Source organism: Gopherus flavomarginatus, chromosome 5, assembly GCF_025201925.1.
Source record: "Gopherus flavomarginatus isolate rGopFla2 chromosome 5, rGopFla2.mat.asm, whole genome shotgun sequence".
Classification (NCBI taxonomy): Eukaryota; Metazoa; Chordata; order Testudines; family Testudinidae; genus Gopherus; species Gopherus flavomarginatus.
Window position 1 is genome coordinate 49,277,245 of NC_066621.1, and position 22,279 is coordinate 49,299,523.

At 41.6% G+C, this 22,279-nt stretch overlaps 1 protein-coding gene across 4 annotated transcripts in view; it reads right to left on the bottom strand.

The window, feature by feature from the left end:
• TOLLIP (toll interacting protein) overlaps positions 1–21,095 on the bottom strand; it is a 53,638-nt gene extending 32,543 nt beyond the window's left edge. For all 4 annotated transcript variants that reach the window (XR_007774504.1, XM_050953761.1, XM_050953760.1 and 1 more), the window contains exons 1-2: positions 20,956–21,095; positions 978–1,127 (exon numbers count right to left, since the gene is read on the bottom strand). Coding sequence is in view for 3 of the 4 variants with exons in the window: in XM_050953761.1 (XP_050809718.1) it covers positions 978–1,127; positions 20,956–20,988 (183 nt within the window). In the remaining variant the exon portion in view is untranslated. The remainder of the gene's footprint in view (positions 1–977; positions 1,128–20,955) is intronic.
• Between the last annotated feature and the right edge of the window lie 1,184 nt (positions 21,096–22,279).

Below are 22,279 nucleotides of genomic sequence, written 5' to 3' on the forward strand. Positions count from 1 at the left end.
ATCCAAAAGGCTGTACCAAAGATCATTTACCTTGTCTATCAGTTAGAATGTACTCAGACTCTTCTGAAATTCCTTTAACTGCTCCCTTTAATCTTCTGTATCAAACGTAAGGACTCTCCCATCACTTTCAAAGCCATGCACAACTTAGCTCACATCTACTTCTCCAATATAATCTTTTATCATAATTTATTAGCCAGAAGAAAACTGTTCTTTCTTAAATCAAGTTATACCAGGAGCCTAATTTCCAAATATTCCCACCCCAAAAGAAGAAGAGTTTACTTAATCAACTCTAGATGGCAAGAGAACTGTTGAATGAAGAGAATGCAAAAGTTTAGTAGGCTAAGATGATATAGCAGTTATCCAGGGGATTTCCCAGAAACACCAAAACTTCTCACTTTGACATTAAAAACAATATAATAAGAATGGGAGAGGTAATATACTGATTATATATAAATAAAAATAGAATCAGACATGTAGGGCTGGAAGGGATTTCAAGAGGTCTTCTAGTTCTACCCCAACTGCACTAAAGGAGGACCAATATTATAAGCTGCGGTTGCAGTCATACAGTACCTTATTTTACACACTGATGAAAAAAAGCTTCTGCCCAAAGGTTATTTTAACAAAAGATGTTACGGAAGCTGCTGCTCTTGATGGTTTAGTAACCCAATGACTGAAGCACATGTCCACTTAATTACTGTACGTGGCCAAAACAGTAAATATTGATGACAAATTTTAAATAGGAAAACAGTAGTACTGTGCATTACTGTTAATGCTGTGCAATTTAGTATGTAAACACTGCTAGGGATTGTGGGCAGGTCATATTTTATAATGAGAGACCAGTACACAGAGCCACTTAGCTAGAAACTAAGTTATCCAATTAGTGTAGCAACTTCAATTTCAGCACCAGATCTCATGGGGCCACTGTTGGAAGATGTAGCAGATTAACAAATGTATTAGAAGAGAGTAACAAATCATACCTGTACTACAGTGATGCTGAGTCTGCCTACTGTGCCCATCGGTCCTCCATACTGTAACTGTTGAGCTGCCTGTGCATCCAATTGGATCTGCTGCTGCTGCTGTGTTGGGGTGATACGTAGGAAATCCTGAGGAAGCTCACCAATATACACCTGCAGAACAAACAAATCAGATTCTAATTTATAGCTCATTTCCACTAGTAAAAAGGTTCTCTAACAAGAAATGGAGGAAGGAAAACTTAAAGAAATGCCCACCAAGTCACTCCAGCATGATTTTATTCTAAGTTTGGTGGCATGAACGAAGTGGTAAGTTTACACGAGCTATGCTTAAGAGAAACTTATAATGGCATTATTATGCAGGTCTTTGGACAACAGTGCTGAGTTATGAAGGGTGCGTTTAATATTTTTATTTAAATCATATCATGCATTTTAAAAGTTTGCTTTTAAATTAAGCATGAAAGATAGGTGCTACGGTAATACAAACAAACAGTATTCCCTAAGTCATGGACTAGGACACCATTGTACCAGTTGCTGCACAAACTCAGAAAAAAAAAAATAGTGTCTACCCCAGTAAAACTACAATCTAAATAAGAGATGAGAGAACCAATGGATACAGACAGATGGGGGAAGTACAAGGAAATAATACAATACTGGTCAGCATAATAAGCAGTGGTGTCTGCAAATCATCAGCCTTACTCATTGCCGAGTTTTTTTGTAGCCATCTTGGCAAAGGAGATGTTTGAGGTGAGATTTAAAGATTGATAATGAGGTAGTTTTGTGGATATTTAGTTGTGGATGAGATTACCCAGAGATAAGATGTAGAGAAGACAAAGGGACCAAGAACAAAGCCCCGTGGAACTCCACAGAAAGCTGGTAGAAGGGGAGATGAGGAGGATCTTTCAAAGGACACACAGTGGAGGAGCAATTAGCAGGAGAAGAACCAGATTACAGAGTCACAGAAGCCAAAAGAGGACAAGATTTCAAGTAGTCCACGGTCGACTGTCAAAGATGGATGACTCATCAAGGAGGATGAGAATTGAGCTGCTTCTGTGCTTTAGTTAGGACAGTGTCGGAGATATGCACAGGGCAGAAGTCAGATAGGAAAGGAGTTAGGATGAAACTGGAAGAGATGAACTCCAAACAGTAATCGAACAGTATGTTCATTGACCTTAGAGATGAAAGAGAGAAGGCGAAGTAGTTGAAGGGATCATAGTTGAAAAGACAAGTGGGGTCAGTGGTGGATTTTAAGATGAAAGAGAATATAGAGCATGCTTGTATTATAAAGGGGAAAGAATCAGAGGACAGCAAGAGACCACAGACCTATACTGGACACCCCTGAGAGACAGTTATACCAGGCTAAGTCATTAAGCATTGGCTTTAATTTTAGGATGGGGGGGGGGTTCATTTTTAATCAAGTCCTAGCTCAGAGAAAGTTTTACCAAAATTATAAACACACTCATAATATAAGGATCAAGTTAAACACATTAACAGACTCTTGACTAAAGTGTTACATTATCCCACTTGTGCGAATTAGCCCACTAAGCAAATGGAGCAACTTAAAAAGTGAATAGAAATGGGTAAAACAGCCTCTATCAATCTACAAAGACAAAATGTTTGTATATTTATAATATGAAATAGAAGACCCTGAATCTATTTTAAAACATTATATACACATTGCTCCATTTTCTACAGAACATTACAGATCCTGACAATGGTGACACTCAGAAGTATCCTACAAAAATAAGCAACATTGTCATTCTTGCAAATGCTTATCTACAACATCTTATGGTAGAATATTACAACATCTTTAAGCTACAGTTTGAGAATTACGAGCTTTCTTAAGATATAGCTGCTATACCTTGTAGATACTATGAAAAGTAATTTGGCAAGAGCCAACACTCCTAAAGAAGACTGTTAGGATCTCAGCAACAGTAGGTGCAGCAGGCTAGGTTTGAAATGTATTGATAAAGCTAGGGATGAGGAAGACTACCTGAACGTCCATCCACATATTGCCAATTTAAGTTAAGAATGGAAGAATGCAAATGTGGTATTTAAAATCTCTCCTAAAGACATCTCAATTGCCAGTGTTCGTTGATAAAATGTGAGCATGGACAATGTTTGTTTCAATTAATAAACCCAATACAATCATTGTTTTGCGCCAGGCCCAAACTCAAAACTAACGGAAAAACTGCCCTGTGTCTTGTATTGCAGAAGCTTTGAACATTTAGTTCCTGTGAATTAATTCAGATCTTTTAAGGCCCAGAAGTGAGTTACTTCTTGGCTGAATCAGTCCTGAAATATGCAAAGCATAATGGTGTACTTCAAATACTTGTTTAGTCAGCTTCAACGTAAGTAGATAATACCTTTTAAACATTTATATAATTGCTATTAGACCCTTACACAACATGAAAGTTCACATCCTAGTTCCAGAGTCAGTCTTTCTAGTACCAAGAGCCTACATCAAATGTAGAATTTGTAAAGCATCATGAATGAGGTGAAGTTTTTGTCACAAATATTTTTAGCAAAAATCATGGACAAGTCACATGCAATAAAAAAAAATTCACAGAAACCCATGATCTGTCCCTGACTTTCATAAAAATATCCGACAAAAGGGGTAGGCAGGTTCAACATTCACTACTGCTGGAGATCCCCAGTCCCTCACTGCTGCAGGTGTGGGAGCTATAGGGTCTCCTTGCCCCCACTGCATCAGGGCATCTCTGGGGGATCCCCTGCCCCCTGCAGTGGCTGGACAGCTCTGAGGGGTCCACCAGCTGCCCAGCCGGCAGGCAGTGGGGACTCCTCACAGCTGTCCAGCCTTGGCAGGCAGGGGGACCCTGCAGCTGCCCAGGCACAGAGTCCTATGTCCGCCAACCCCTCCCTGTGGTTGGGCAGCTGCAGGGTCCCCCCACCAGGGCTGGGGCTGGCAGCTGCAGGGGAAGGCCTGGCTGGGAGCTCTAGCTCCAGGGCAGAAAACGTCATGGAGGTCAATGGAAGTCATGGATTCCGTGACATAATAGCCTTAACCATGAACTATAACAGACCCTGTATGTGCACATGGGGAACGTACTAACCCTTAAAAAAAAAAAAAAACACACAAACAGGCTAGAGCCTACAGCTGCAGCCTAGGAATAACAGTAACAGGAAGCAGAACAAGGAAGAGAAGCAGTGGGTGGCAGCTCCTCCCAAGGTATCTGGATACAAGTCTAACCTGATTCAGAGACTTAGGTGTGGACTGTCAGTATAGGATTCTAAACCTGAGGCCTGATAAAATGACTGTTGTAATGATTCTTGGGCTGAAGCCTTACTAAAAAGATACCCACTAACCGGATGCTACATATCTGCTTCTTCTTATCCCTGGGCTGTTCAATTGCAATCTATTGCTGCTCCACTTGAAGAAGTTATAGGTGGGACACACCTGTAGTGTCATGCCAGGCCAAAAGGGGTCGCTCAGGTCGTGACCACACCTCTACGCAGCCCTATTATCTTTTAAAAATAAAATCATTTTATATGCGATCCCTCGATTTAAGGATGATCTCTATTACGGATTTACATATGGGTAGTGAGATGACTCAGGAGTCCAATCCTGGAACCACATCAGTTTTCTTAAGATACTACAAAGATGCAATGAAAGTGTGTTTCCTCTAACCCATGGTCAGAGATCTCACAGTGGCGAGCTGAGAGTAGAGAACTTTTTTTTGGAGGCAAGGGTCTGGCATCCACACACAATGTCCAACCCAACAGAGTCGGTGCATGAGAATCATTGTTTCAACGCTGGTGACATTGTCTTCAGGGAGGATGCTGTAATTAGTGCAGTAATCTTCCCACCTGATGCAAAGGATATTCCAGAGGTACCATTGGTGGTATATATGACACCCATGTGTGTGTGTGTGTGTGTGTATATATATATATATATATATATATATATATATATATATATATAAATAAAGGAGTATAGAAAAACAGGGTTCAGAAGGAAGAGTTATATTTTGAGGTATCTGTGCCATGACCATTGTTTTTAAAGATGATTTGCAAAGAAATAACTTCACCACTGCATTCAATGACCTTGTACCATCTAAAGAGGCATTTCACTATTAAGTTTGTCAAATGCCCTAAGGGTATATCTAAGCTGCAATCTGCAGTTCAAGTAGGCATATCCACACTAGCCTTAATCTAGCTAGTACACTAAGAATAGCACAGAGACAAAGCACTGTGGACTTCTGCATGGGCTGGCAATTGAGTATGCACCCATGATCCCCAGGCAGGCTTGTGAAACCAGTGCTGAAGCTTGTGATGTTTACAGTGTAGACATACCCTCAGTGGTCTCTAAGTGATGAGAAGAGCTTCCTACCTGCTCTGTACCAGGAAGCTATTATTTTGGACCCTGCAATGGAAGCAATAGTCCAAATGCTTTCCTGAAGAGTTAGAGCCCCTATGTTTCTAAGAGTGGGCCCCAAGAAAAAGGTGATAAAATATTGTCTCTGGGATTCTCTCTATCCAATGCCAAACAAATATTTTAGCTGGCTGAAAACAAATGCAGTGAAAACCCTCCTAGAAGGGTGAAACAGAAAATCTGAAATCAAAATCATTGTTCAAAAGAGAACATAATCAGTCTTCTAAAAAACACACAAGCTAACATCAACTCAACCCTTTCCAGCTGAAAGGTGAGTTACAAAAAACAAAACAAAACAAACCACATCCATTCACAAAAACCACCAACTTATAGCTCAGACAGGATTATTCACCTCCTGGTATCGAGAAGACTTAATTCAATCCCACTACAAAACAAAATAGCAAGTTTACAGTCTCCAAGATGTTTGTTGATGTGGAATAAACTTTCCGCACTGTCCAGACCGTCCATTCCCAGCAGTCCCCCTGTGCCGCATGACCAGAAAGCGTTAAGCATCCCATAGGATACATGACGCAAATTCAACCCTTCAGGACATGGGGGAGATGTTTGTGTATTTACATATGTACTGGTAGAGGTCAACAATGTCATCAAACAGTCCCTGTCTATGCTGTATTCTGTTAATTCAGAGATCAAAAGGCCATCTTAACATTTAAATGAACTGTAAACAATGTATTCATCTCTTTGAAATGTATAGCAAATCATCTGTGAATGGTGGAAAACCAGGCAATTGCCTTATGTTCATCTGTATGGATAATCACCAGGGATGCTTAGAAAATGGGTCCACTTCAAGGTCCCCATGAGTGCCTTTTGCTCACCTAAGGATTCTGAACTGTCAACGAAGGCCTGAAACTGTATAAAAAATGGCTTGGATCCTGATCCTGTCATCTCGGATGTGCTTGAGGCTTCATGCAGGGGAAGCCTAAGCCATAAGAACTGACATCCCAGTCCTGACTGGACCACTTTCTATATAAACATTGGACTATAACCTATGAATTATTTCTAAAAGAACTCTTTGCATCTACAAAGCTCACCATCTCTGTTATGAAACTGAACTTCAAGAATTGTGCTCATATATATACATATGTGTACATACACACACACACACACACAGAGCTTTTAACCAATTCTCTCTCTTTTTTTAATAAATTTTAGTTTAATAAAAATTGGCTGTAAGCGTGTATTTGGGTAAGATATAGAATATTCATTAACCTGGGAGATAACGTGTCCAATCTTCTGGGATTGGTAGAATCTTTTTTCTATAATGAATAAGATTTTCAGTAATCCTCCTCCTATTTGACTTAGATGTCTAGGTGGAGACCTGAGGCTGGGTTACTTTAAGAGAACTGGTTTCAGAGTGGTGGCTGTGTTAGTCTGTATCAGCAAAAACAACAAGGAGTGTTAGTCTCTAAGGAGCCACAAGGACTCCTCATTGTTATTTTTAAGGGAACTGTGTTGTTGGCTTCTGGGTAACCAGTAAGGTATAAGAAGCAGCTCTTTTGTGCTGCTTTAGTAAATCTAAATATTGGAATATTCACCAGCTTTGGGGATTGTCTGCCTCATTCTTTGCAGTTCACCCTAATTGAGTGACCTCAGTTGGCTCACCTTGGACACTGGTCACACCCCCACCAGCCAATTTTCTTCTCCTTAAGTATGTTCCAGAACCTCCAAAACACTCTAGCTATACTAGACTTGGAGGGTCCAAGACCATGTTAAGCTAGGACTAGGATCTAAGCACTATTGCTTTACTGTGTGCACTCAGATTCCAGAAGTTCTCTGGACATATCTTACAGCAAATTCCTTAGCCCTCTCTATGCTGACAATCTGTGTCGCAGTTTATTGCACTCTGCTGCTAAGGGAACCCACCCCTCCCTTTGCAAACAAGAGCTGCTCATGTCATAACTTAGTCCCAGATTTGGACCTTAGCGTCCGAAATATGGGGGTTAGCATGAAAACCTCCAAGCTTAGTTACCAGCTTGGACCTGGTATTGCTGCCACCACCCAAAAAATTAGAGTGTTTTGGGGCACTCTGGTCCCCCTGAAAAACCTTCCCTGGGGACCCCAAGACCCAAATCCCTTGAGTCTCACAACAAAGGGAAATAAACCTTTTCCCTTCCCCCCCTCCAGGTGCTCCTGGAGAGATACACAGAAGCAACCTCCGTGAATTCAAGCAGAGGGAGTCCACCCTCCCTAATTCCAGTCCTGGAACAAAAACACTTCCCTCTTCACCCAGAGGGAATGCAAAATCAGGCCAGCAAATCCAACACACCCAGATTTCCCCCCTGACTTCTTCCTCCCACCAACTCCCTGGTGAGCACAGACTCAATTTCCCTGAAGTTTCCCACTAAAGAAAAACTCCAACAGGTCTTAAAAAGAAAGCTTTATATAAGAAAGAAAGAAAAATACATAAAAATGGTCTCTCTGTATTAAGGTGACAAATACAGGGTCAATTGCTTAAAAGAATATTGAACAAACAGCCTTATTCAAACAGAATACAATTTAAGGCAATCCAGCAACTATATTCATGTAAATACAAAAAAAACATATAAATCCTATCTGATCTTTCTGTACTTACAACTGGGAAACAGAAGATTAGAAAGCAGAAAATAGAAATCACTCCTCATCTGAGAGAGCATACAGGCAGACAGACAAAGACTCAGACACAACTTTCCCTCCACCCAGAGTTGAAAAAATCCAGTTTCCTGATTGGTCCTCTGGTCAGGTGCTTCAGGTTACCTTTTTTTCAGGTGAAAGAGACATTAACCCTTAGCTATCTGTTTATGACAGCTCAGATCACTGTTAACCCATTGTCTGAACACTGGTCTGCAAACATGCTATCAAAGAGCCTGCCCTTCAGGAAGGGGGAGCAGCAGAGCTCCTGGCTCAGTACAGCTGCTCCCACACCCTTTAGGGAAGCCACTTGGTCCCTCTGCACTCTCTGGTGCCTCCTGCCCTCCCTGGGGCTGCGTGCACTGTCACAACAGTGAGTGGGAGCCAACCCAAATAACTTCCCATAGCTTTCTGCAGCTCCAGCTCCTCCTTGCTGCTGTGTAGAATTTGCCCACAACAGGGAGCAAAGCTGACTGGCAGGACGTTGGCTGCCAGGATGTTGGGGGTCATTCCTCTCCCAGCCATGCCAAGCTGGGAGTTCAGCCACTCCTCTTCCCTGCATGGCAACCGCTTGGTCCCACTCCACTCTCTGTTCCTTGTTCCTGGGCCCCCTCTACCCTCTCTGGGGCTATGATTACAACCTTTGAAATGCAAAAAGGCTCCTCCCTGTCACAAGATAAGCCTTGCACAACCCCACCCACAAGGCAACTCCACCACCACCCCACAGTCACTTACAGTATCTAAAGAGACAACACAGATAAAATTGATAACATCCCACTTTTGCCTGACTCAAACCCCCTCTCACACACATGTGCAGTGCATTTGACTACTGGTGGGCATACAGCTGCTGTATGGTTACAGCTGCTGTATGGTTACAATTTTGATCTGTTATCTCTCAAACTGCAGAAGTCAGACAACTGCAACATCTTTGGCTGGACACAGAAACTTTTAACATTAGATATCCCAGTGGATTCTGATAATACTGCAAATCTTTAGACCCACATAAAAAAAAACAGCAGATTAAATTATTTTTCTGGCAACTGGTGAATTCATATTAAAAAAAACAGGCAGTTCGGTATAAAGCCTTCTCAAATTGTAGTCATTCTACTGAAACACCCACCAAAAGAGCTAATTATGTATCTTATGCACTCACGCTCTTTATGGGCACCCAAGTTCCATCAATGGCACTGTCACAGTTAGGAAACGGAGTGGGCCGGAAAGTTTTCCCACAGTGCAACACAGTCATAGGGCTAGTTTAGACACTGAGGAGTTGGTGGCACTAGGAACGTGGGGATAGAATTATTTGGTCTCAGGTCCGTGCACTGCAGTGTGGATGTCAGAACTCTAGGTTTGAGCACGGGTCAGAAAATTCTTAACCTAGGCTTCAAATGCAATGTAGATGCTCATGCCCAGGGTTCCCTGACATGGGTCAGCTGACTTAAGTCCCACTAACCTTGTGTTTAAGGAATGTCTACACAGCAACCTTAGAGGGAACTGAATCCATACCACTGTCCCATGCACCCCTGACTCTTTCCTACAATACTACCACTAGCGTCAAATGGCTTGCCAGTCATCTTTCCTGGTCAGCAAGTCCTAACAATGGCTCCAACTAGCCCTATTGAAATATATAGGGCTGTAATAGTAAAGCTACTAGTACAGAACAAATACGATTACAGATCCTTTAAGAAAGAGATTTGCCTTACCCTATGTATAAGTCTACTTTTATTGGCATTGGCCTGATTTTAGAAAACAAGACGTACACTGCAGGTAAGTATCAGACGGGTAGCCATATTAGTCTGGATCTGTAAAAAGTGAGAGTGTCCTGTGGCACCTTATAGACTAAGGGACGTAATGGAGCCTAAGCTTTCATGGGTGAATACCCACTTTGTCAGACAGATTCATCCATGAAAGCTTATGCTCCAATACGTCTGTTCGTCTATAAGGTGCCACAGAACTCTTTGTCACTGCCGGTAAGTGAGCAATAATCATATTTACTATTCAGACATGGAACAAACAAATATTCTTAATGCTCGAACACCAATATAAAATCTGTTCTCATTACTCACCTCTCAGTCCAGCTTTCAATATAAAACATAAAAACAGCCATACTGGATCAGACCAAATGTCCATCTATCCCATCTTCCAACAGTGGCCAATGCCAGATGCTCCAAAGAGAATGAACAGAACAGGTAATCATCAAGTGATCCATCCCCTGTCACCCATTCCTAGCTTCTGGCAAACAGAGGCTAGGAACACCATCCCTATCCATCCTAATAGCCATTGATGGACCTATCCTCCATTAACTTTAGTTCTTTTTTGAATCCTGTTATGGTCTTGGCCTTCACAACATCCTCTGGCAAGGAATTCCACAGGTTGACTATGCGTTGTGTGAAAATATTCTTCCTTTTGTTTTAAATCTGCTACCTATTAATTTCATTTGGTGACTCCTATTTCTTGTGTTATGAACTAGAATAGAGACCACTACCTTTGAAAATACCCAACTGTACAGTCCAAAAAAATCTCTCCTACCACTATGCAACAGGGAACAATGGAATTTATGAGAAATCATTAGCTCAAGCTAGTTCTTTGGTTTTAAAGTGGGGTTAATATAAACAGATTCCATTTAAAAGGCATCAATGCTAGAGGGAATGAACTGAAAAATCTTTCACAACTCAGATTAGTCTCTATGTAACATGACAGTTCCCCTCAGTGCCGGTTCATCAAACCAGAATTTATTTATTTATTTTAAAGATTTCTTAGCAACCAGAACAAGCTACCAAAGAAACTGAAAACCTGTGACCTTAAAATATTCCGGCTAATGTAGAAAAACTGCACTAAATGCTGGGTTGCACCTGTTCTCAATTTGCAGTAAGGACTGTTTTAGGCCAGATCAGGAACTTTTGCCTCTACAGAAAAGTCAGGAGTGTGTGTGATCTTTTGTAACATTTCTTTGCTGACAAAAGCCCTAGTGTAGACTCAGCATAACAGTGCTTTTGTCAGTATAACTTGTTTAGCTAGCGAAAAAAGACAACCTATACCACCAAAAGAACCTATCTTCACTAGGAGAGTTTTGCTAGCATACTATATTGGACTGATATATGTATATTGGCAAAACATTTAACTATAGAACGAGCCCTCAGTACTTGTTTGTACAGCTCTTGGCACAGTAAATTCCCCAATCCTGAGCAATGGCTACAGTGATACAAACAATTAATAATGGAGAGCAGGTGGTACAGTCATTTGAAAGGACTAATATTAATTCCTAGACAAAAAGCTATATTAAAAAAGATTTATACTTGAGAGAAAGTGTCAGTAAAATAATACAGTATAGAAATATTGAAATGATCCCCAAGCCAGACATTACAAACCTAGGGAACTCAGAATTCAGATTTGTTTCAAGTTTTACCTTAATAAGTTAAGGTAGAGAAATGCAGACGTTAGCACATCAAACATCCTTAAGTGTGCCTTGTAGTAACACCATGCTATACCACGATGAGACTTAAGTCATTTTACTGTTTGAGGTCCTAAATTAGATTAAACTGATTAAAAAACACTGTTGATTTTCTTGCCATTCCCCAATCCCCCCCAACAGTGTCACTACAAGGCACAATTAAGGTTACTCATGTGCTTTAGAAGAGTAGTGTAGGTAGGTCTGAAAATACCTAGAAATGTACTGTATCTTTCTCCTCTCCTACCCCATGTAAATCCAGAACCAAGACCAAGCCCTGAAAACAAAGACCTTTGCTAGTGCTGCCCTTCTAGTTTGGAGAGGAAATCCCCACTGCCCTCTTGGATCAGCTGTTCCTGCTATATGCTGGGAAGCCCTGGCCAGAAGTGGGTTTCCCCTGTCCCCACTGTGTGGGGAGGCTGGGAAACCTGAAGCCTCTGTCCCCACCTCTGGCTCCTGGGACACAAGAGAGGGAAATGTGATACGTATCCCTGTAAACCCTCACCTGTGAAGTTACCAAAATAGAGACCCCATAATCTCCATTTTTAAGTCTTACTCCTTTCATTTGTAAAAAAAAAAAAACAAGATGTTTTGGATTTCATCTTTTAAACTATACTGTTTAAGAGATGCTGTAACATCCAGCCCACTCCATGTTTCACCAGCAAGCTGCTGACCACAAAGTCCTCTCTGTTGTCCGCTTGGCACTGACTTGCACATTGTCTGTATCCATCCCAATTTGTTGGGGTTAATACAAAGTTAATCTTTTGAACCAACAATCATTTGCAGAGTGTGTTTGTTTCCCACAATGAAAATACACAGATGGAGTGAAGTCCATGTTGTGCTTTGAAACCAGTTCCCAAACAGGATGCACAACATGGAGTACAAGCCAGAGAACAGTGACAAGTTGAGAGGAACTGGAAAAGCTTTCAAATTGTAAACACCTACAGTTTTCATTTCTAGATTGAAAAATACTGAGCAAAGAAAATTCATACATAGAGAGATTCATTTAAGAAGTACTACGTCTTACAAACTTTAGTTTATTTTTATAAAATTGAGCTGATCAGTAGAGTGAATTTGTCTGTCTGAAAAATAGTATTAGTAAAGGTCATTAATTGATTTGGATTTTCTTGCACTTCAAAATCTATTTTAATGAATCAACCAAATGTCTGAATATTTCTATTCTAAAAACTATACATACCTTCATATTTCAATTGGATATGATTTTTTTCCATTAAGAATATGTAGGATTGCTGGCTGAAAAATTTATGGCATATTTCCATTTCAGAGTTGGCTACAGACAAAGAATGGCAGGTGAAGTAACCAATATGTATTGAGAGGTCAGTTCTGAAACTTGGATACCTTAAATGCCCGTCTGGATGTCCTTTTAAGTAGCAAAATCGGGGATTTGGGCACTCAACCTTGAAAACTGGGTCCAAAACCTGCAAGTACTTTGGGAGTTTCCTATTTGAGGCCTATGCTACATAAATGAAAATAATTATTGTACCTTTAAAATGTTGCCACAGCTGGAGAAAACAGCCTTCTAATTATTCACGTAAGAACCTTGTCCACGGGGCTCAACAAGCCCACTCAAAACTGTGTGCATTCAGCAATCTGCTTAGATCCATTTCACCTAATTCGATAAACTGTTTATTCATCATGCAGGATCCTTCTTTTAAAGGACAGACTTTCCAACCATAGTTATTTCAACACTACGGTTGAGATCTAAACACACAGTTTAGAAAAAAAGATTTACTTATTAGTGACTAGAGTTCAGAATATATTGGCCTCTGCAGAGACCCACTGACCTCCTCCTCTTTTCCATCAAAGTCTTTAAAAATAGACTTCAAAAACCTTCTGATAAGTGTGATACAGTTAATATACCCCAAAATGATTGTTGTTGCAACCATTAAGGAAAATCAAGTTATTCTGATATCTAAAGTCATAACGCAATTCAGCAGCGCATTTACACCTTGTCATAAACAGATAGTTAAGGGTTAATGTCTCTTTTACCCGTAAAGGGTTAACAAGCTCAATGAACCTTGCTGACATCTGACCAAAGGACCAATTGAAGACAAGATACTTTCAAATCTTGGTGGAGGGAAGTCTTTGTTTTGTGCTGTTCGTTGTTCTCTCTTGGAATTAAGAGAAGCCAGACATGCAACCAGATTTCTCCAATCTTACAGAAACAGTCTCTCAGGTTCAAGATAGTAAGTAATAGATAGAAAGCGAATTAGATTTCTGTTTCTTTTCTTTATTTGCAAATGTGTATTTTGCTGGAAGGATATTTCACCTCTGTTTGCTGTAACTTATACTTGGGCTGGGAGAGAGTGTCCCTCTGGTCTAGGTACAGCTGAGACCCTGTAAACATTTTTCCATCTTGATTTTACAGAGATAATTTTTACTTTTTCTTTCTTTAATTAAAAGCTTTTCTTTTTAAGAACCTGATTTATTTTGTCCTTGTGTAAGACCCAAGGGGACTGGGTCTGAACTCACCAGGGATTGGTGGGAGAAAGGAGAGAAGGGGGAGGAAAAGCTTAATTCCTCTTTGTTTTAGGATCCAAGGAGTTGGGATCAGTGTGTGCCTCTCTCAGGGAGAGTCTGGGAGGGGGAGAAGGTTATTTCCTCTCTGTTTTAGAATTCTAGGAGTTTGGATCAGGGTATACCTTAGTGTTCCCCAGGGAAGGTTTTTGGGGGACAGAAAGTGTACCAAACACTATATTTTAGCTGGTGGCAGCATTATCAGATCTAAGCTAGGAATTAAGCTTAGAAGGGACATGCAGGTCCCCACTTTCTGGACGCTAAAGTTCAAAGTGGGAAAGAGACCCTGACACACCTACAAGACTAAAGCATTTTAACCATGTCAGGGCAGTGACTTGTGTAATGAGGTCTCTTGACATGGAACAGATAGGTGTCACTTCAGTATTTTAGTAAGAGGAGAAAAACAAAGTTCCAAGGCAAAGAGTGGTGCAGTATGACTAATAAATTTCTTAATAGTCGTGTAAGAAAATAAATGCTTGCCTTGAAGCTTCTCTCAAGCTCAGTCTGTTTTAGTTTTGAGTTTTGTTTGTTTGTTTGAGAAAAAGGTAGCATACAGATATTCAACATAAAATAAATATTTGCCAAGCATCTGAAAACCAAGTGCTTGAATGTTCTCTATAAATATTTGTATTCTGTAAAAATCAAAATTTCAAACAGGAAAGATTTAATCTACAAGTTCCAAGCACCTCCAGCTACTGGTATTCAGAAGGAACCAATGTCATGAAGGCAGTATTGTGTCAGGGTTACTGACAGTGACTGAATCCAATCTGAATTCTGTTGTAAGTTGTGCAAGCTTTATACCTTAGTTTCTAAATAATATGATAATATATTTTATTAGTTCCTGCTGTAACTACCTACTAAGGATGTTGGAAGTCTTAGTTTATGTTCGCAAAGAATTTTGAAATGTTAAATGAAAGAGGCTAGAGAAGTGTCAAGTATTATAGTTGTAGCACAATAGATAGCTCTGCTACAATTAAGGTTGAGGCCAGCTAACTGTTTAGAGCTCTTAGAACAGCCAAGCTTTAAAATCTGTATAACTAATCAGACTGAACTGAAATACTTCATGGCTTGTTGACCATACGTCACGCTCCCAAATCGGAGGATAAATAAAACAGTTTCTTAAATGTGTATGTGCATATGCTCACAGTTAAAGACAAAACCACAGCTCAGATCATAACAAGGTCTAAAACGCTTGAGCGTTACTCCAGTGGAGTGCATGGCATCCACCAGCACTTCGGGGGGAAATCAAGATAAAACGTCTCTTGAACAAGTTTGGTGCATGCCTACCAAGAGCAGCAAACAGTTCTAAGGCTCACATGCCGTTTCATATGACTACTGGATTACATGGAGCATGCACCTGCAGAGGAGTTAACAGGATTTTTAACCTTCAAAGCGTCACATCAGTTGAATAGCTCAAGAGAAAAGAAACAGTCCTTTGAACTAGACCCACCCAGCCACTGTCAACTGGAATCCCATCTTGGTCAAAATCTGGAAAAAGGTATATTCCTGAAGTCTGTTGAGGACAGGGAATTATTTTAGAAGACTGGGAGCAAAATACTTGCTAATGTTCAGAAACCTAAACCTCCCCTGCTGCAATTTAAGCCCATTGCTTCTTGTCCTATCCTCAGAGGTTAAGAAAAACAATTTTTCTTCCTCCTCCTTGTAACCACCTTTTATGTACGTGAAAACTGTTATGTCCCCTCTGAGTCTTCTCTTTTCCATACGAAACAAACCCAATTTTTTCAGTCTTCCCTCACAGGTCATGTTTTCTAGACCTTTAATCATTTTTATTGCTCTTCTCTGGACTCTCTCCAATTTGACCACATCCTTCCTGAACTGCGGTGCGCAGAACTGGACACAACACTATATGACCATGAAATTGACCAAAATGGACTGTGAATTTGGTAGGGCCCTATCTATGGGCCCTTCCACAGTATTAGCTCAGCAAAACTCAAAATATATATTTCATCTTTTTCTGAAGCTTGAATTTTGCTGACCTTGACACTCTGAAGCACACTAGCTGTCACCAGAAGACCTTAATTCTGCATTAACAACTGGTTCTTGTTTGATTGGGCTGTGTGTGCGCGCGCGCGTGCACGGGCGGCTAGTTAGTATTACACGACACGACTTTTCACATGAAGAAATATCCAGTCTACCTACTGCTGCTCTACACATAACCCATGCAAACTAATCATGCCCTGAAAGTATCTTGTATTGTTGGGGAAAAAGGATAAATGCCCTCACAAACCTCAGTTTAACTATTCCTATGAGAAAAAAAAAAAAAACAGTATTTTCCAGTTCTGGCACCTAGAATTTAGAGCTTTTGCCAATTTTGGGTCAACAGGAACGGTCAAGCACTCAGCATAAACGCAAGCTCCAGATGGAGGTGCTTTCAATAAAATATTCTGCAAAGGCACTAGTTAAAACTTATTGCCTTTATTTTACTTAAACTGAACAAGCTACTTAATTATATGGACAGCTAGATCAGAGATCAACTAGATTCTGTAAGGCTTGTTTACAGATAAGGAAATGACTGCTTTGATCAAGTTGATATCTGCAGTCAGGATCTCAATCAAATCAGTCTTTTCAGCTATTTAGAAACAGATGAATGAGTCAGATAACATCCAGATCAGGGCCATTATATCTATATGATCTTGTCTACATTGCCACTTTACAGCGCTGCAACTTTCTCACTTGGGGTGAAAAAGCAATCCCCCTGAGCACTGTAAGTTTCAGTGCTGTAAAGTGGCAACGTAGAGCTACTCACTTCATGGGCGTGATTTTTTTATAGCAACGCTGGTGCTGCGACTACACAGCCACGTTGCTAGTGAAGACATACCCTATGAAATCAGTCTGGAGAATAACTGCAGCTTTTGGATAGAATGAAGTAACCCAACCACCTTTTGATCAAGGTCAGAACTACTATTCCAGTATCATGATCCATAGAAGATATATATTTTAGTGGTTTAAGCACTGGACACTATGACATCCATGTTCTACTGTTTAGCTACAGATTTACCATGTGATCATGGACAAGACATTGAACCTCTGTGCCTCAGTTTCCTCTTGTGGAAAATGCTGATGTAGGAATAGCTAATTCACATTCAGATTTGCTTTAAGAAGCATGGGCTTGTCTACACTTACATGGTATAGCACTCTTAACTTGCTGGCTCAAGGATGTGAAAAATCACCCTCTGAATGTAGCAAGTTTGAGCACTTTAAAGCACTAGTGTGGACAATCCCTGAGCATTGCAAGCTCCCAGGGCTTGGAACAATTCCCCTTGTGGAGGAGGATTAACAGGAGCGCTGGGAGAGCCACAGCAGCGCTTTGAAGTTTCTAGTATAGACATCGCCTCAGTGTCTCTGTTTGTGTGAAGAGGTTGAGGATGGGGAAATTGCTTATGCTGAGAATTTAAGTACTGATTGCACTGACAAGTTCTGAATTCTTCTACATCACACACATCAATGAACCTTCTTCCTTTCCTCTGAAGTTTTTTCTGCTTAACAGACAATGCTTTTGGATGTATCAGAAATCTTTTGAGCGAATCAGGATAGCTTTCTGAAAGCATTTTTCTTCAGTATGTGAGCACTCAGTAACATCTACATCACTTTGCACATTTTCTGTGACAGTGTACCACAGAGACCACCACCATATCACAACTGTCTCAAAGGCATGTAACATTTACAGCTTCAACCATATTTGTATGAAAAATATTAAGTGCATGGAGGAATTGTAAGCTTCCACTCATTTCTAGCTAGAAATTTTGAGATTTGAATTTACTGCAGAATTCAAAGCTTGATCTTTGACCAAGCAGCAGTAGGATATCTAAAATGACATTTGCCATCACTGTACACTGGCATTTCAGGTCCAAGTACATCCCTCTGCATTACAGTTAAATTAGGGATTCCTCATACACTCCAGTAAGAGCATGATAAGAGGATGGCAAGTCAAATGTTAATTTATATCCAGAAAGAGCAGCACCTCTTTAGCAAGAGAGTTCTGAATGATAAAATAGCTGGAAGATGTCGTATCTTATCAAGTTGTTTGCCAATTTACACAAAATTGACTGCAAAAAGGAGCAGTTTAAGGAATCGTGAATTTCATATTTTAATCTCAGAGATTTAGCTAGAACAGAATTTTTTTAGTAGCACCTTTCACATCAACCGCACATGTTAAAGATACTGATCATACAGTAGCTACAAAAAACTACAGCTGCCATTAAAAAAAAAAATCAGCCATAATTCACATATTAGAACCTATGTTGTTGTGAAAGGAAGAATATTGGTCAAGACACCAGGGTATGAAAAGAGCCAGGAATATTCTACCTGAACACTTGCCACTTACTGTCAAAAGGAACTTCAGTTTTTAATCATTGATAAACTAATTGACAGGGATTGTAACTTAATATGTACAAATGAAAGCTACAAATTGGGAAGCATGGACATAAAAGACTGGTGTCAGCAGGCAGCATATTCAATTCTATTATATGCTGCCAGGCACCCACACTTGAGAACCTTGGAACTCTTCCTGCTTGGGTAAACTAATACCACCACAAAGGTCACATTCTCCACAGCATAGGGGTGGATGGAACCTAATGTTTAATGCTTTAGCACCCTTTAGTGGTTACTTACTTGCAGTACAGTTTTGGAAAAAGCTGTACGCCTTCCAATCTACAGGTTGAGAAATACAGAAATTGCATCTTTTGCTGTGGAAAGAGGATCAAAAAAGGGGAATTATGTATTCCAGCTACATGGTATCCCTAGGAGTCCGAGACTACTTAATTCTATATTGCAAGTCATTTTTCTGAAGAGATGAGGATTACATTACAGGGCTAAACCCCAAATGTTAAAACTGGGGAGGGAAGGCATGGGCCCTTACCAGGGGTTCTCACATTTACCAATAAAAAGTGATAGTAAAACAAAGTTTTACATAAGTGAGGCAAAAATCACAACACTGTGTTAAAGATATGTACAGAAGAGCCTAAATCCATACATAGCACTGAATTACAGATAATTTACTGGGACATTATCAGTATAATTTCTCGTTAAAATCATCTGAAATATGACAGACAAATGCTATGTTATACATTGCTCACATTAATGTAAACATTAAATATCAAGAATATAGGTAGATATGAAATAACTTCTAGATTGACAAATGAACGCTAGATATCAGCAAATAGCAAACATTGACTAAACATGTTTTATATTTTAAGCCACCTTCTAAATTTCAGCCAGTTAATAACTGGAGATTAATACCATTTTCTATTAAGCGAACAAGCTTTGTACAAAACATTGAGTAGTTCTTGGCATCATAACTATTAACAAAATCTCTCTTCTAAAAAACTGTTAAACGCTGTCATTTACTATTTTGGAAGTACCATTGCAATTTCACCTCTTTGCACATCAAAAACTTTAAAGGATCATTTCATTTAAAAATGACTTGGTGATAACACCAAGTAACAGCAGAAAGCTTAATGTATCTGTCTTTCCCCAACTTCAATCTCCTTCCCCAAAAAAACCAGTCTATAAGAGCTGCAGAGAAAAGACATTCAAAATGTCAAATTGAGATACCTTTAACTAGTAAGAGGACATCTGTAACCTAAGGAGATAAAACTGAATTTCATAATAACTGGTGGTGCATAGGTCCCTAACCAAAAGAATCAAGATTAAAAAAAAGAAAACTCCACATAAAGATTTTAGTTCTCACCAACAAAATAGAATTACTAAAACCCACTATATAAAGAAGACCACTCAGAAAGAGCTAATAGAAATGGGATGATTCAAGAGCGAGCTAGGGAGATGCTCAAAGGATATTGTCATCAGATGAGAAAGGCAGCTATAGCTCTTTAAGTACAGTACAGCAATTTAATGGAATGACTCAGTCTTCTTGTCTCTCAGCATCTCTTACACAGATTCATTGTTCTGTTTGGTCTCTGTATATTTTGGTTAAGTCAAGTCATTTTAAATCCTCAATTAAAAATAAAATTTCAAAAACAGGTCTTCCCCACATTAGCCTGTGCCGCCACTGAACACAAAGTGCAAGAATGGGGTGCACAACTAAGGCACATGTTACATCAGATGTGTCATAGGGCATCTAGCAGCGGTGAGGAGAGCCCACTGGCAGCAGTAGACAGTGACCCATGTCAATGTGTCACCTGTGCACACACCTAGGAGATGTTTCAAATCAAATCCAGTATGACACGGCAGCGCATAAGGAAACTGGCTCATCACCATACAACTTCTGATTGAAGTTTCACCTACCCCTGCCCCCCGCTCCACACACACCCTTCAGGTGTTAACCCTAAACAGCACAGACAGACAGCTGCCCCCTAACATCTCACTTCCCAGCAGCAGGTTTCTCAGGGAGGCGAGCAGGGCAGACCCCGTACACCACTCCGTGCTCCCTCTGACTCCCCAAAGGTCACTCTTTTGCCTCCTCCACCTAATGGACTATGCTGAGGGAAGAGGCAGAGTCTCCCATCCCTATTGTGCCACTTGGGGAGTGGATGATGGGCACAGAGACCCTCGTCCTTAAAAGCCCTTCTCAAGGTGGGAAGAAGGGGCAGACTCTCCCCCCCCCATGGGTGATGGCAATGTGGAGTAGGGTGACCAGATGCCCCAATTTTGGGGGTTTTCTTATATAGGCTCCTATTACCCCCTACCTCCACCCGCCGTCCCGATTTTTCACATTTACCGTCTGGTCACCCTAATGGGGAGCCACAGATCGTCCTGCCGCACCCCCCTTGGCCCCGGACACTAGGGAATGAATGCCCCCCCAAGGCCCACGGGCAGCGTGGGCTACGGCGAGAGGTCAGACGCCCGGCCCCTGGGACCCGGGCCCCTAGTGAGAGGGGACGGAGAGCGGAGCCAGGGCAGGTCCCCTGCCCACAGAGACCGGGGGAGCGGGAAGACACCCTGCCCCTGGGCCCAGAACGGGGAGACACCCTCGCCCCCGGCCCTGGGTGGCGGTTACTCACCGGGCCCCGCTGGGTGCTGACGGTGGTCGCCATGGCGGGGACCCGCTTTCCGCCCGAATAGGCCGCTGCCGCCGTTAACCGACCCTCTCAACCCAAGGCTCCGGCGTCAGCTGAGCACAAGCCGAGCCCCGCCCCGCTAACCCGGCACTGCGCACGCGTGGTGCAACGGATTTCCCGCTCCAAACCCCGCCCCCTTCGGCCGCTTCCAAAAGCGACCCGCTATGCAAGTAACACGCATGCGCTGTCCGGCGGGTTGTCACTGACCCCACCACCTTTGGTCTCCTGCCTTGCGCATGCGGCAAGGGTGTTCGCGCCTTCATTTCCCCCTTCCCCACAGGGTAACACGCATGCGCAACTCAGCTCGATCTACGCGGCAGCTTGGTCAGCGGATCCGCATGTGACATGAACTGCTGTACTGCGCCTGTGCAATGGGATTTCCGTCCCCCCCCACCGTCCTTTGCGGGAGGAGGGCGCAGAACCCGCCGGCCCAGAGGGGACTGTGCTCCAGCAGGAGGCGCTGTGCATTAGCGGTGCGCCGAGGGGAAGGTGCTGGCTGTGCCTCTGCTGGACTTGTGGCACGAGGCTGGGGTGCAGGGATTCAGCCCCTGTTGTCAATGGAGCGTTTGTGTTGCTTCACGTAGCGACTGTTTTGGTCGCTAAACTGCGACTTTTTATTGAAAGCTGGGGGCTGTTCATAGTCCTAATGATGGAGTGAAATATGGGCCTGGATGTGTGCACTGTGATGTAGGTGCATGTGTGTTGAGATACCTGCTTGTGTGTAGTGTGAGGAACGTTTATGTGTATGCTGTGATGTGGGCGTCCTGTGTGCAGTTTTCACAGGGTCTCTTTTGCTGGAGTAAATCTGGTCTTTCTTACTTTTTCCAAGACTTAATTTATTGAATTTTTAAAACACACGAAGATAACAGCTGATTACTTTAATACATTTGTAACCCTTCTGCCCCTCTAGTTGGCAGCAACAAGGGCCGGGTTCAGTATCCAGGGGTTCCGTTTCAGTAACACAATGCATAACCGGCTCGAGCCCCCACCCAGTGACCTGGGACACTCACATACCACACCCCCCTGGGCGCCTCTAGGAGGCAATACTTCCCCTCTCGCAAGCACGGAGTCTGAGTGTAGCAAAATCTTTTTTAATAAAGGAAGGAATCAATGCGGCATCCCACTGGAGAAACACCACAAACAGGGTTATAACACAAACCATAAACAAAAACCCACCTCCAAGTACGTTTGGCACTGTCCTTTTTCCGCTTAGGGTTTTAAGTCCAATCACCCCAAAGTCCAACAACCCAAAAGTCTCTGGTCAATG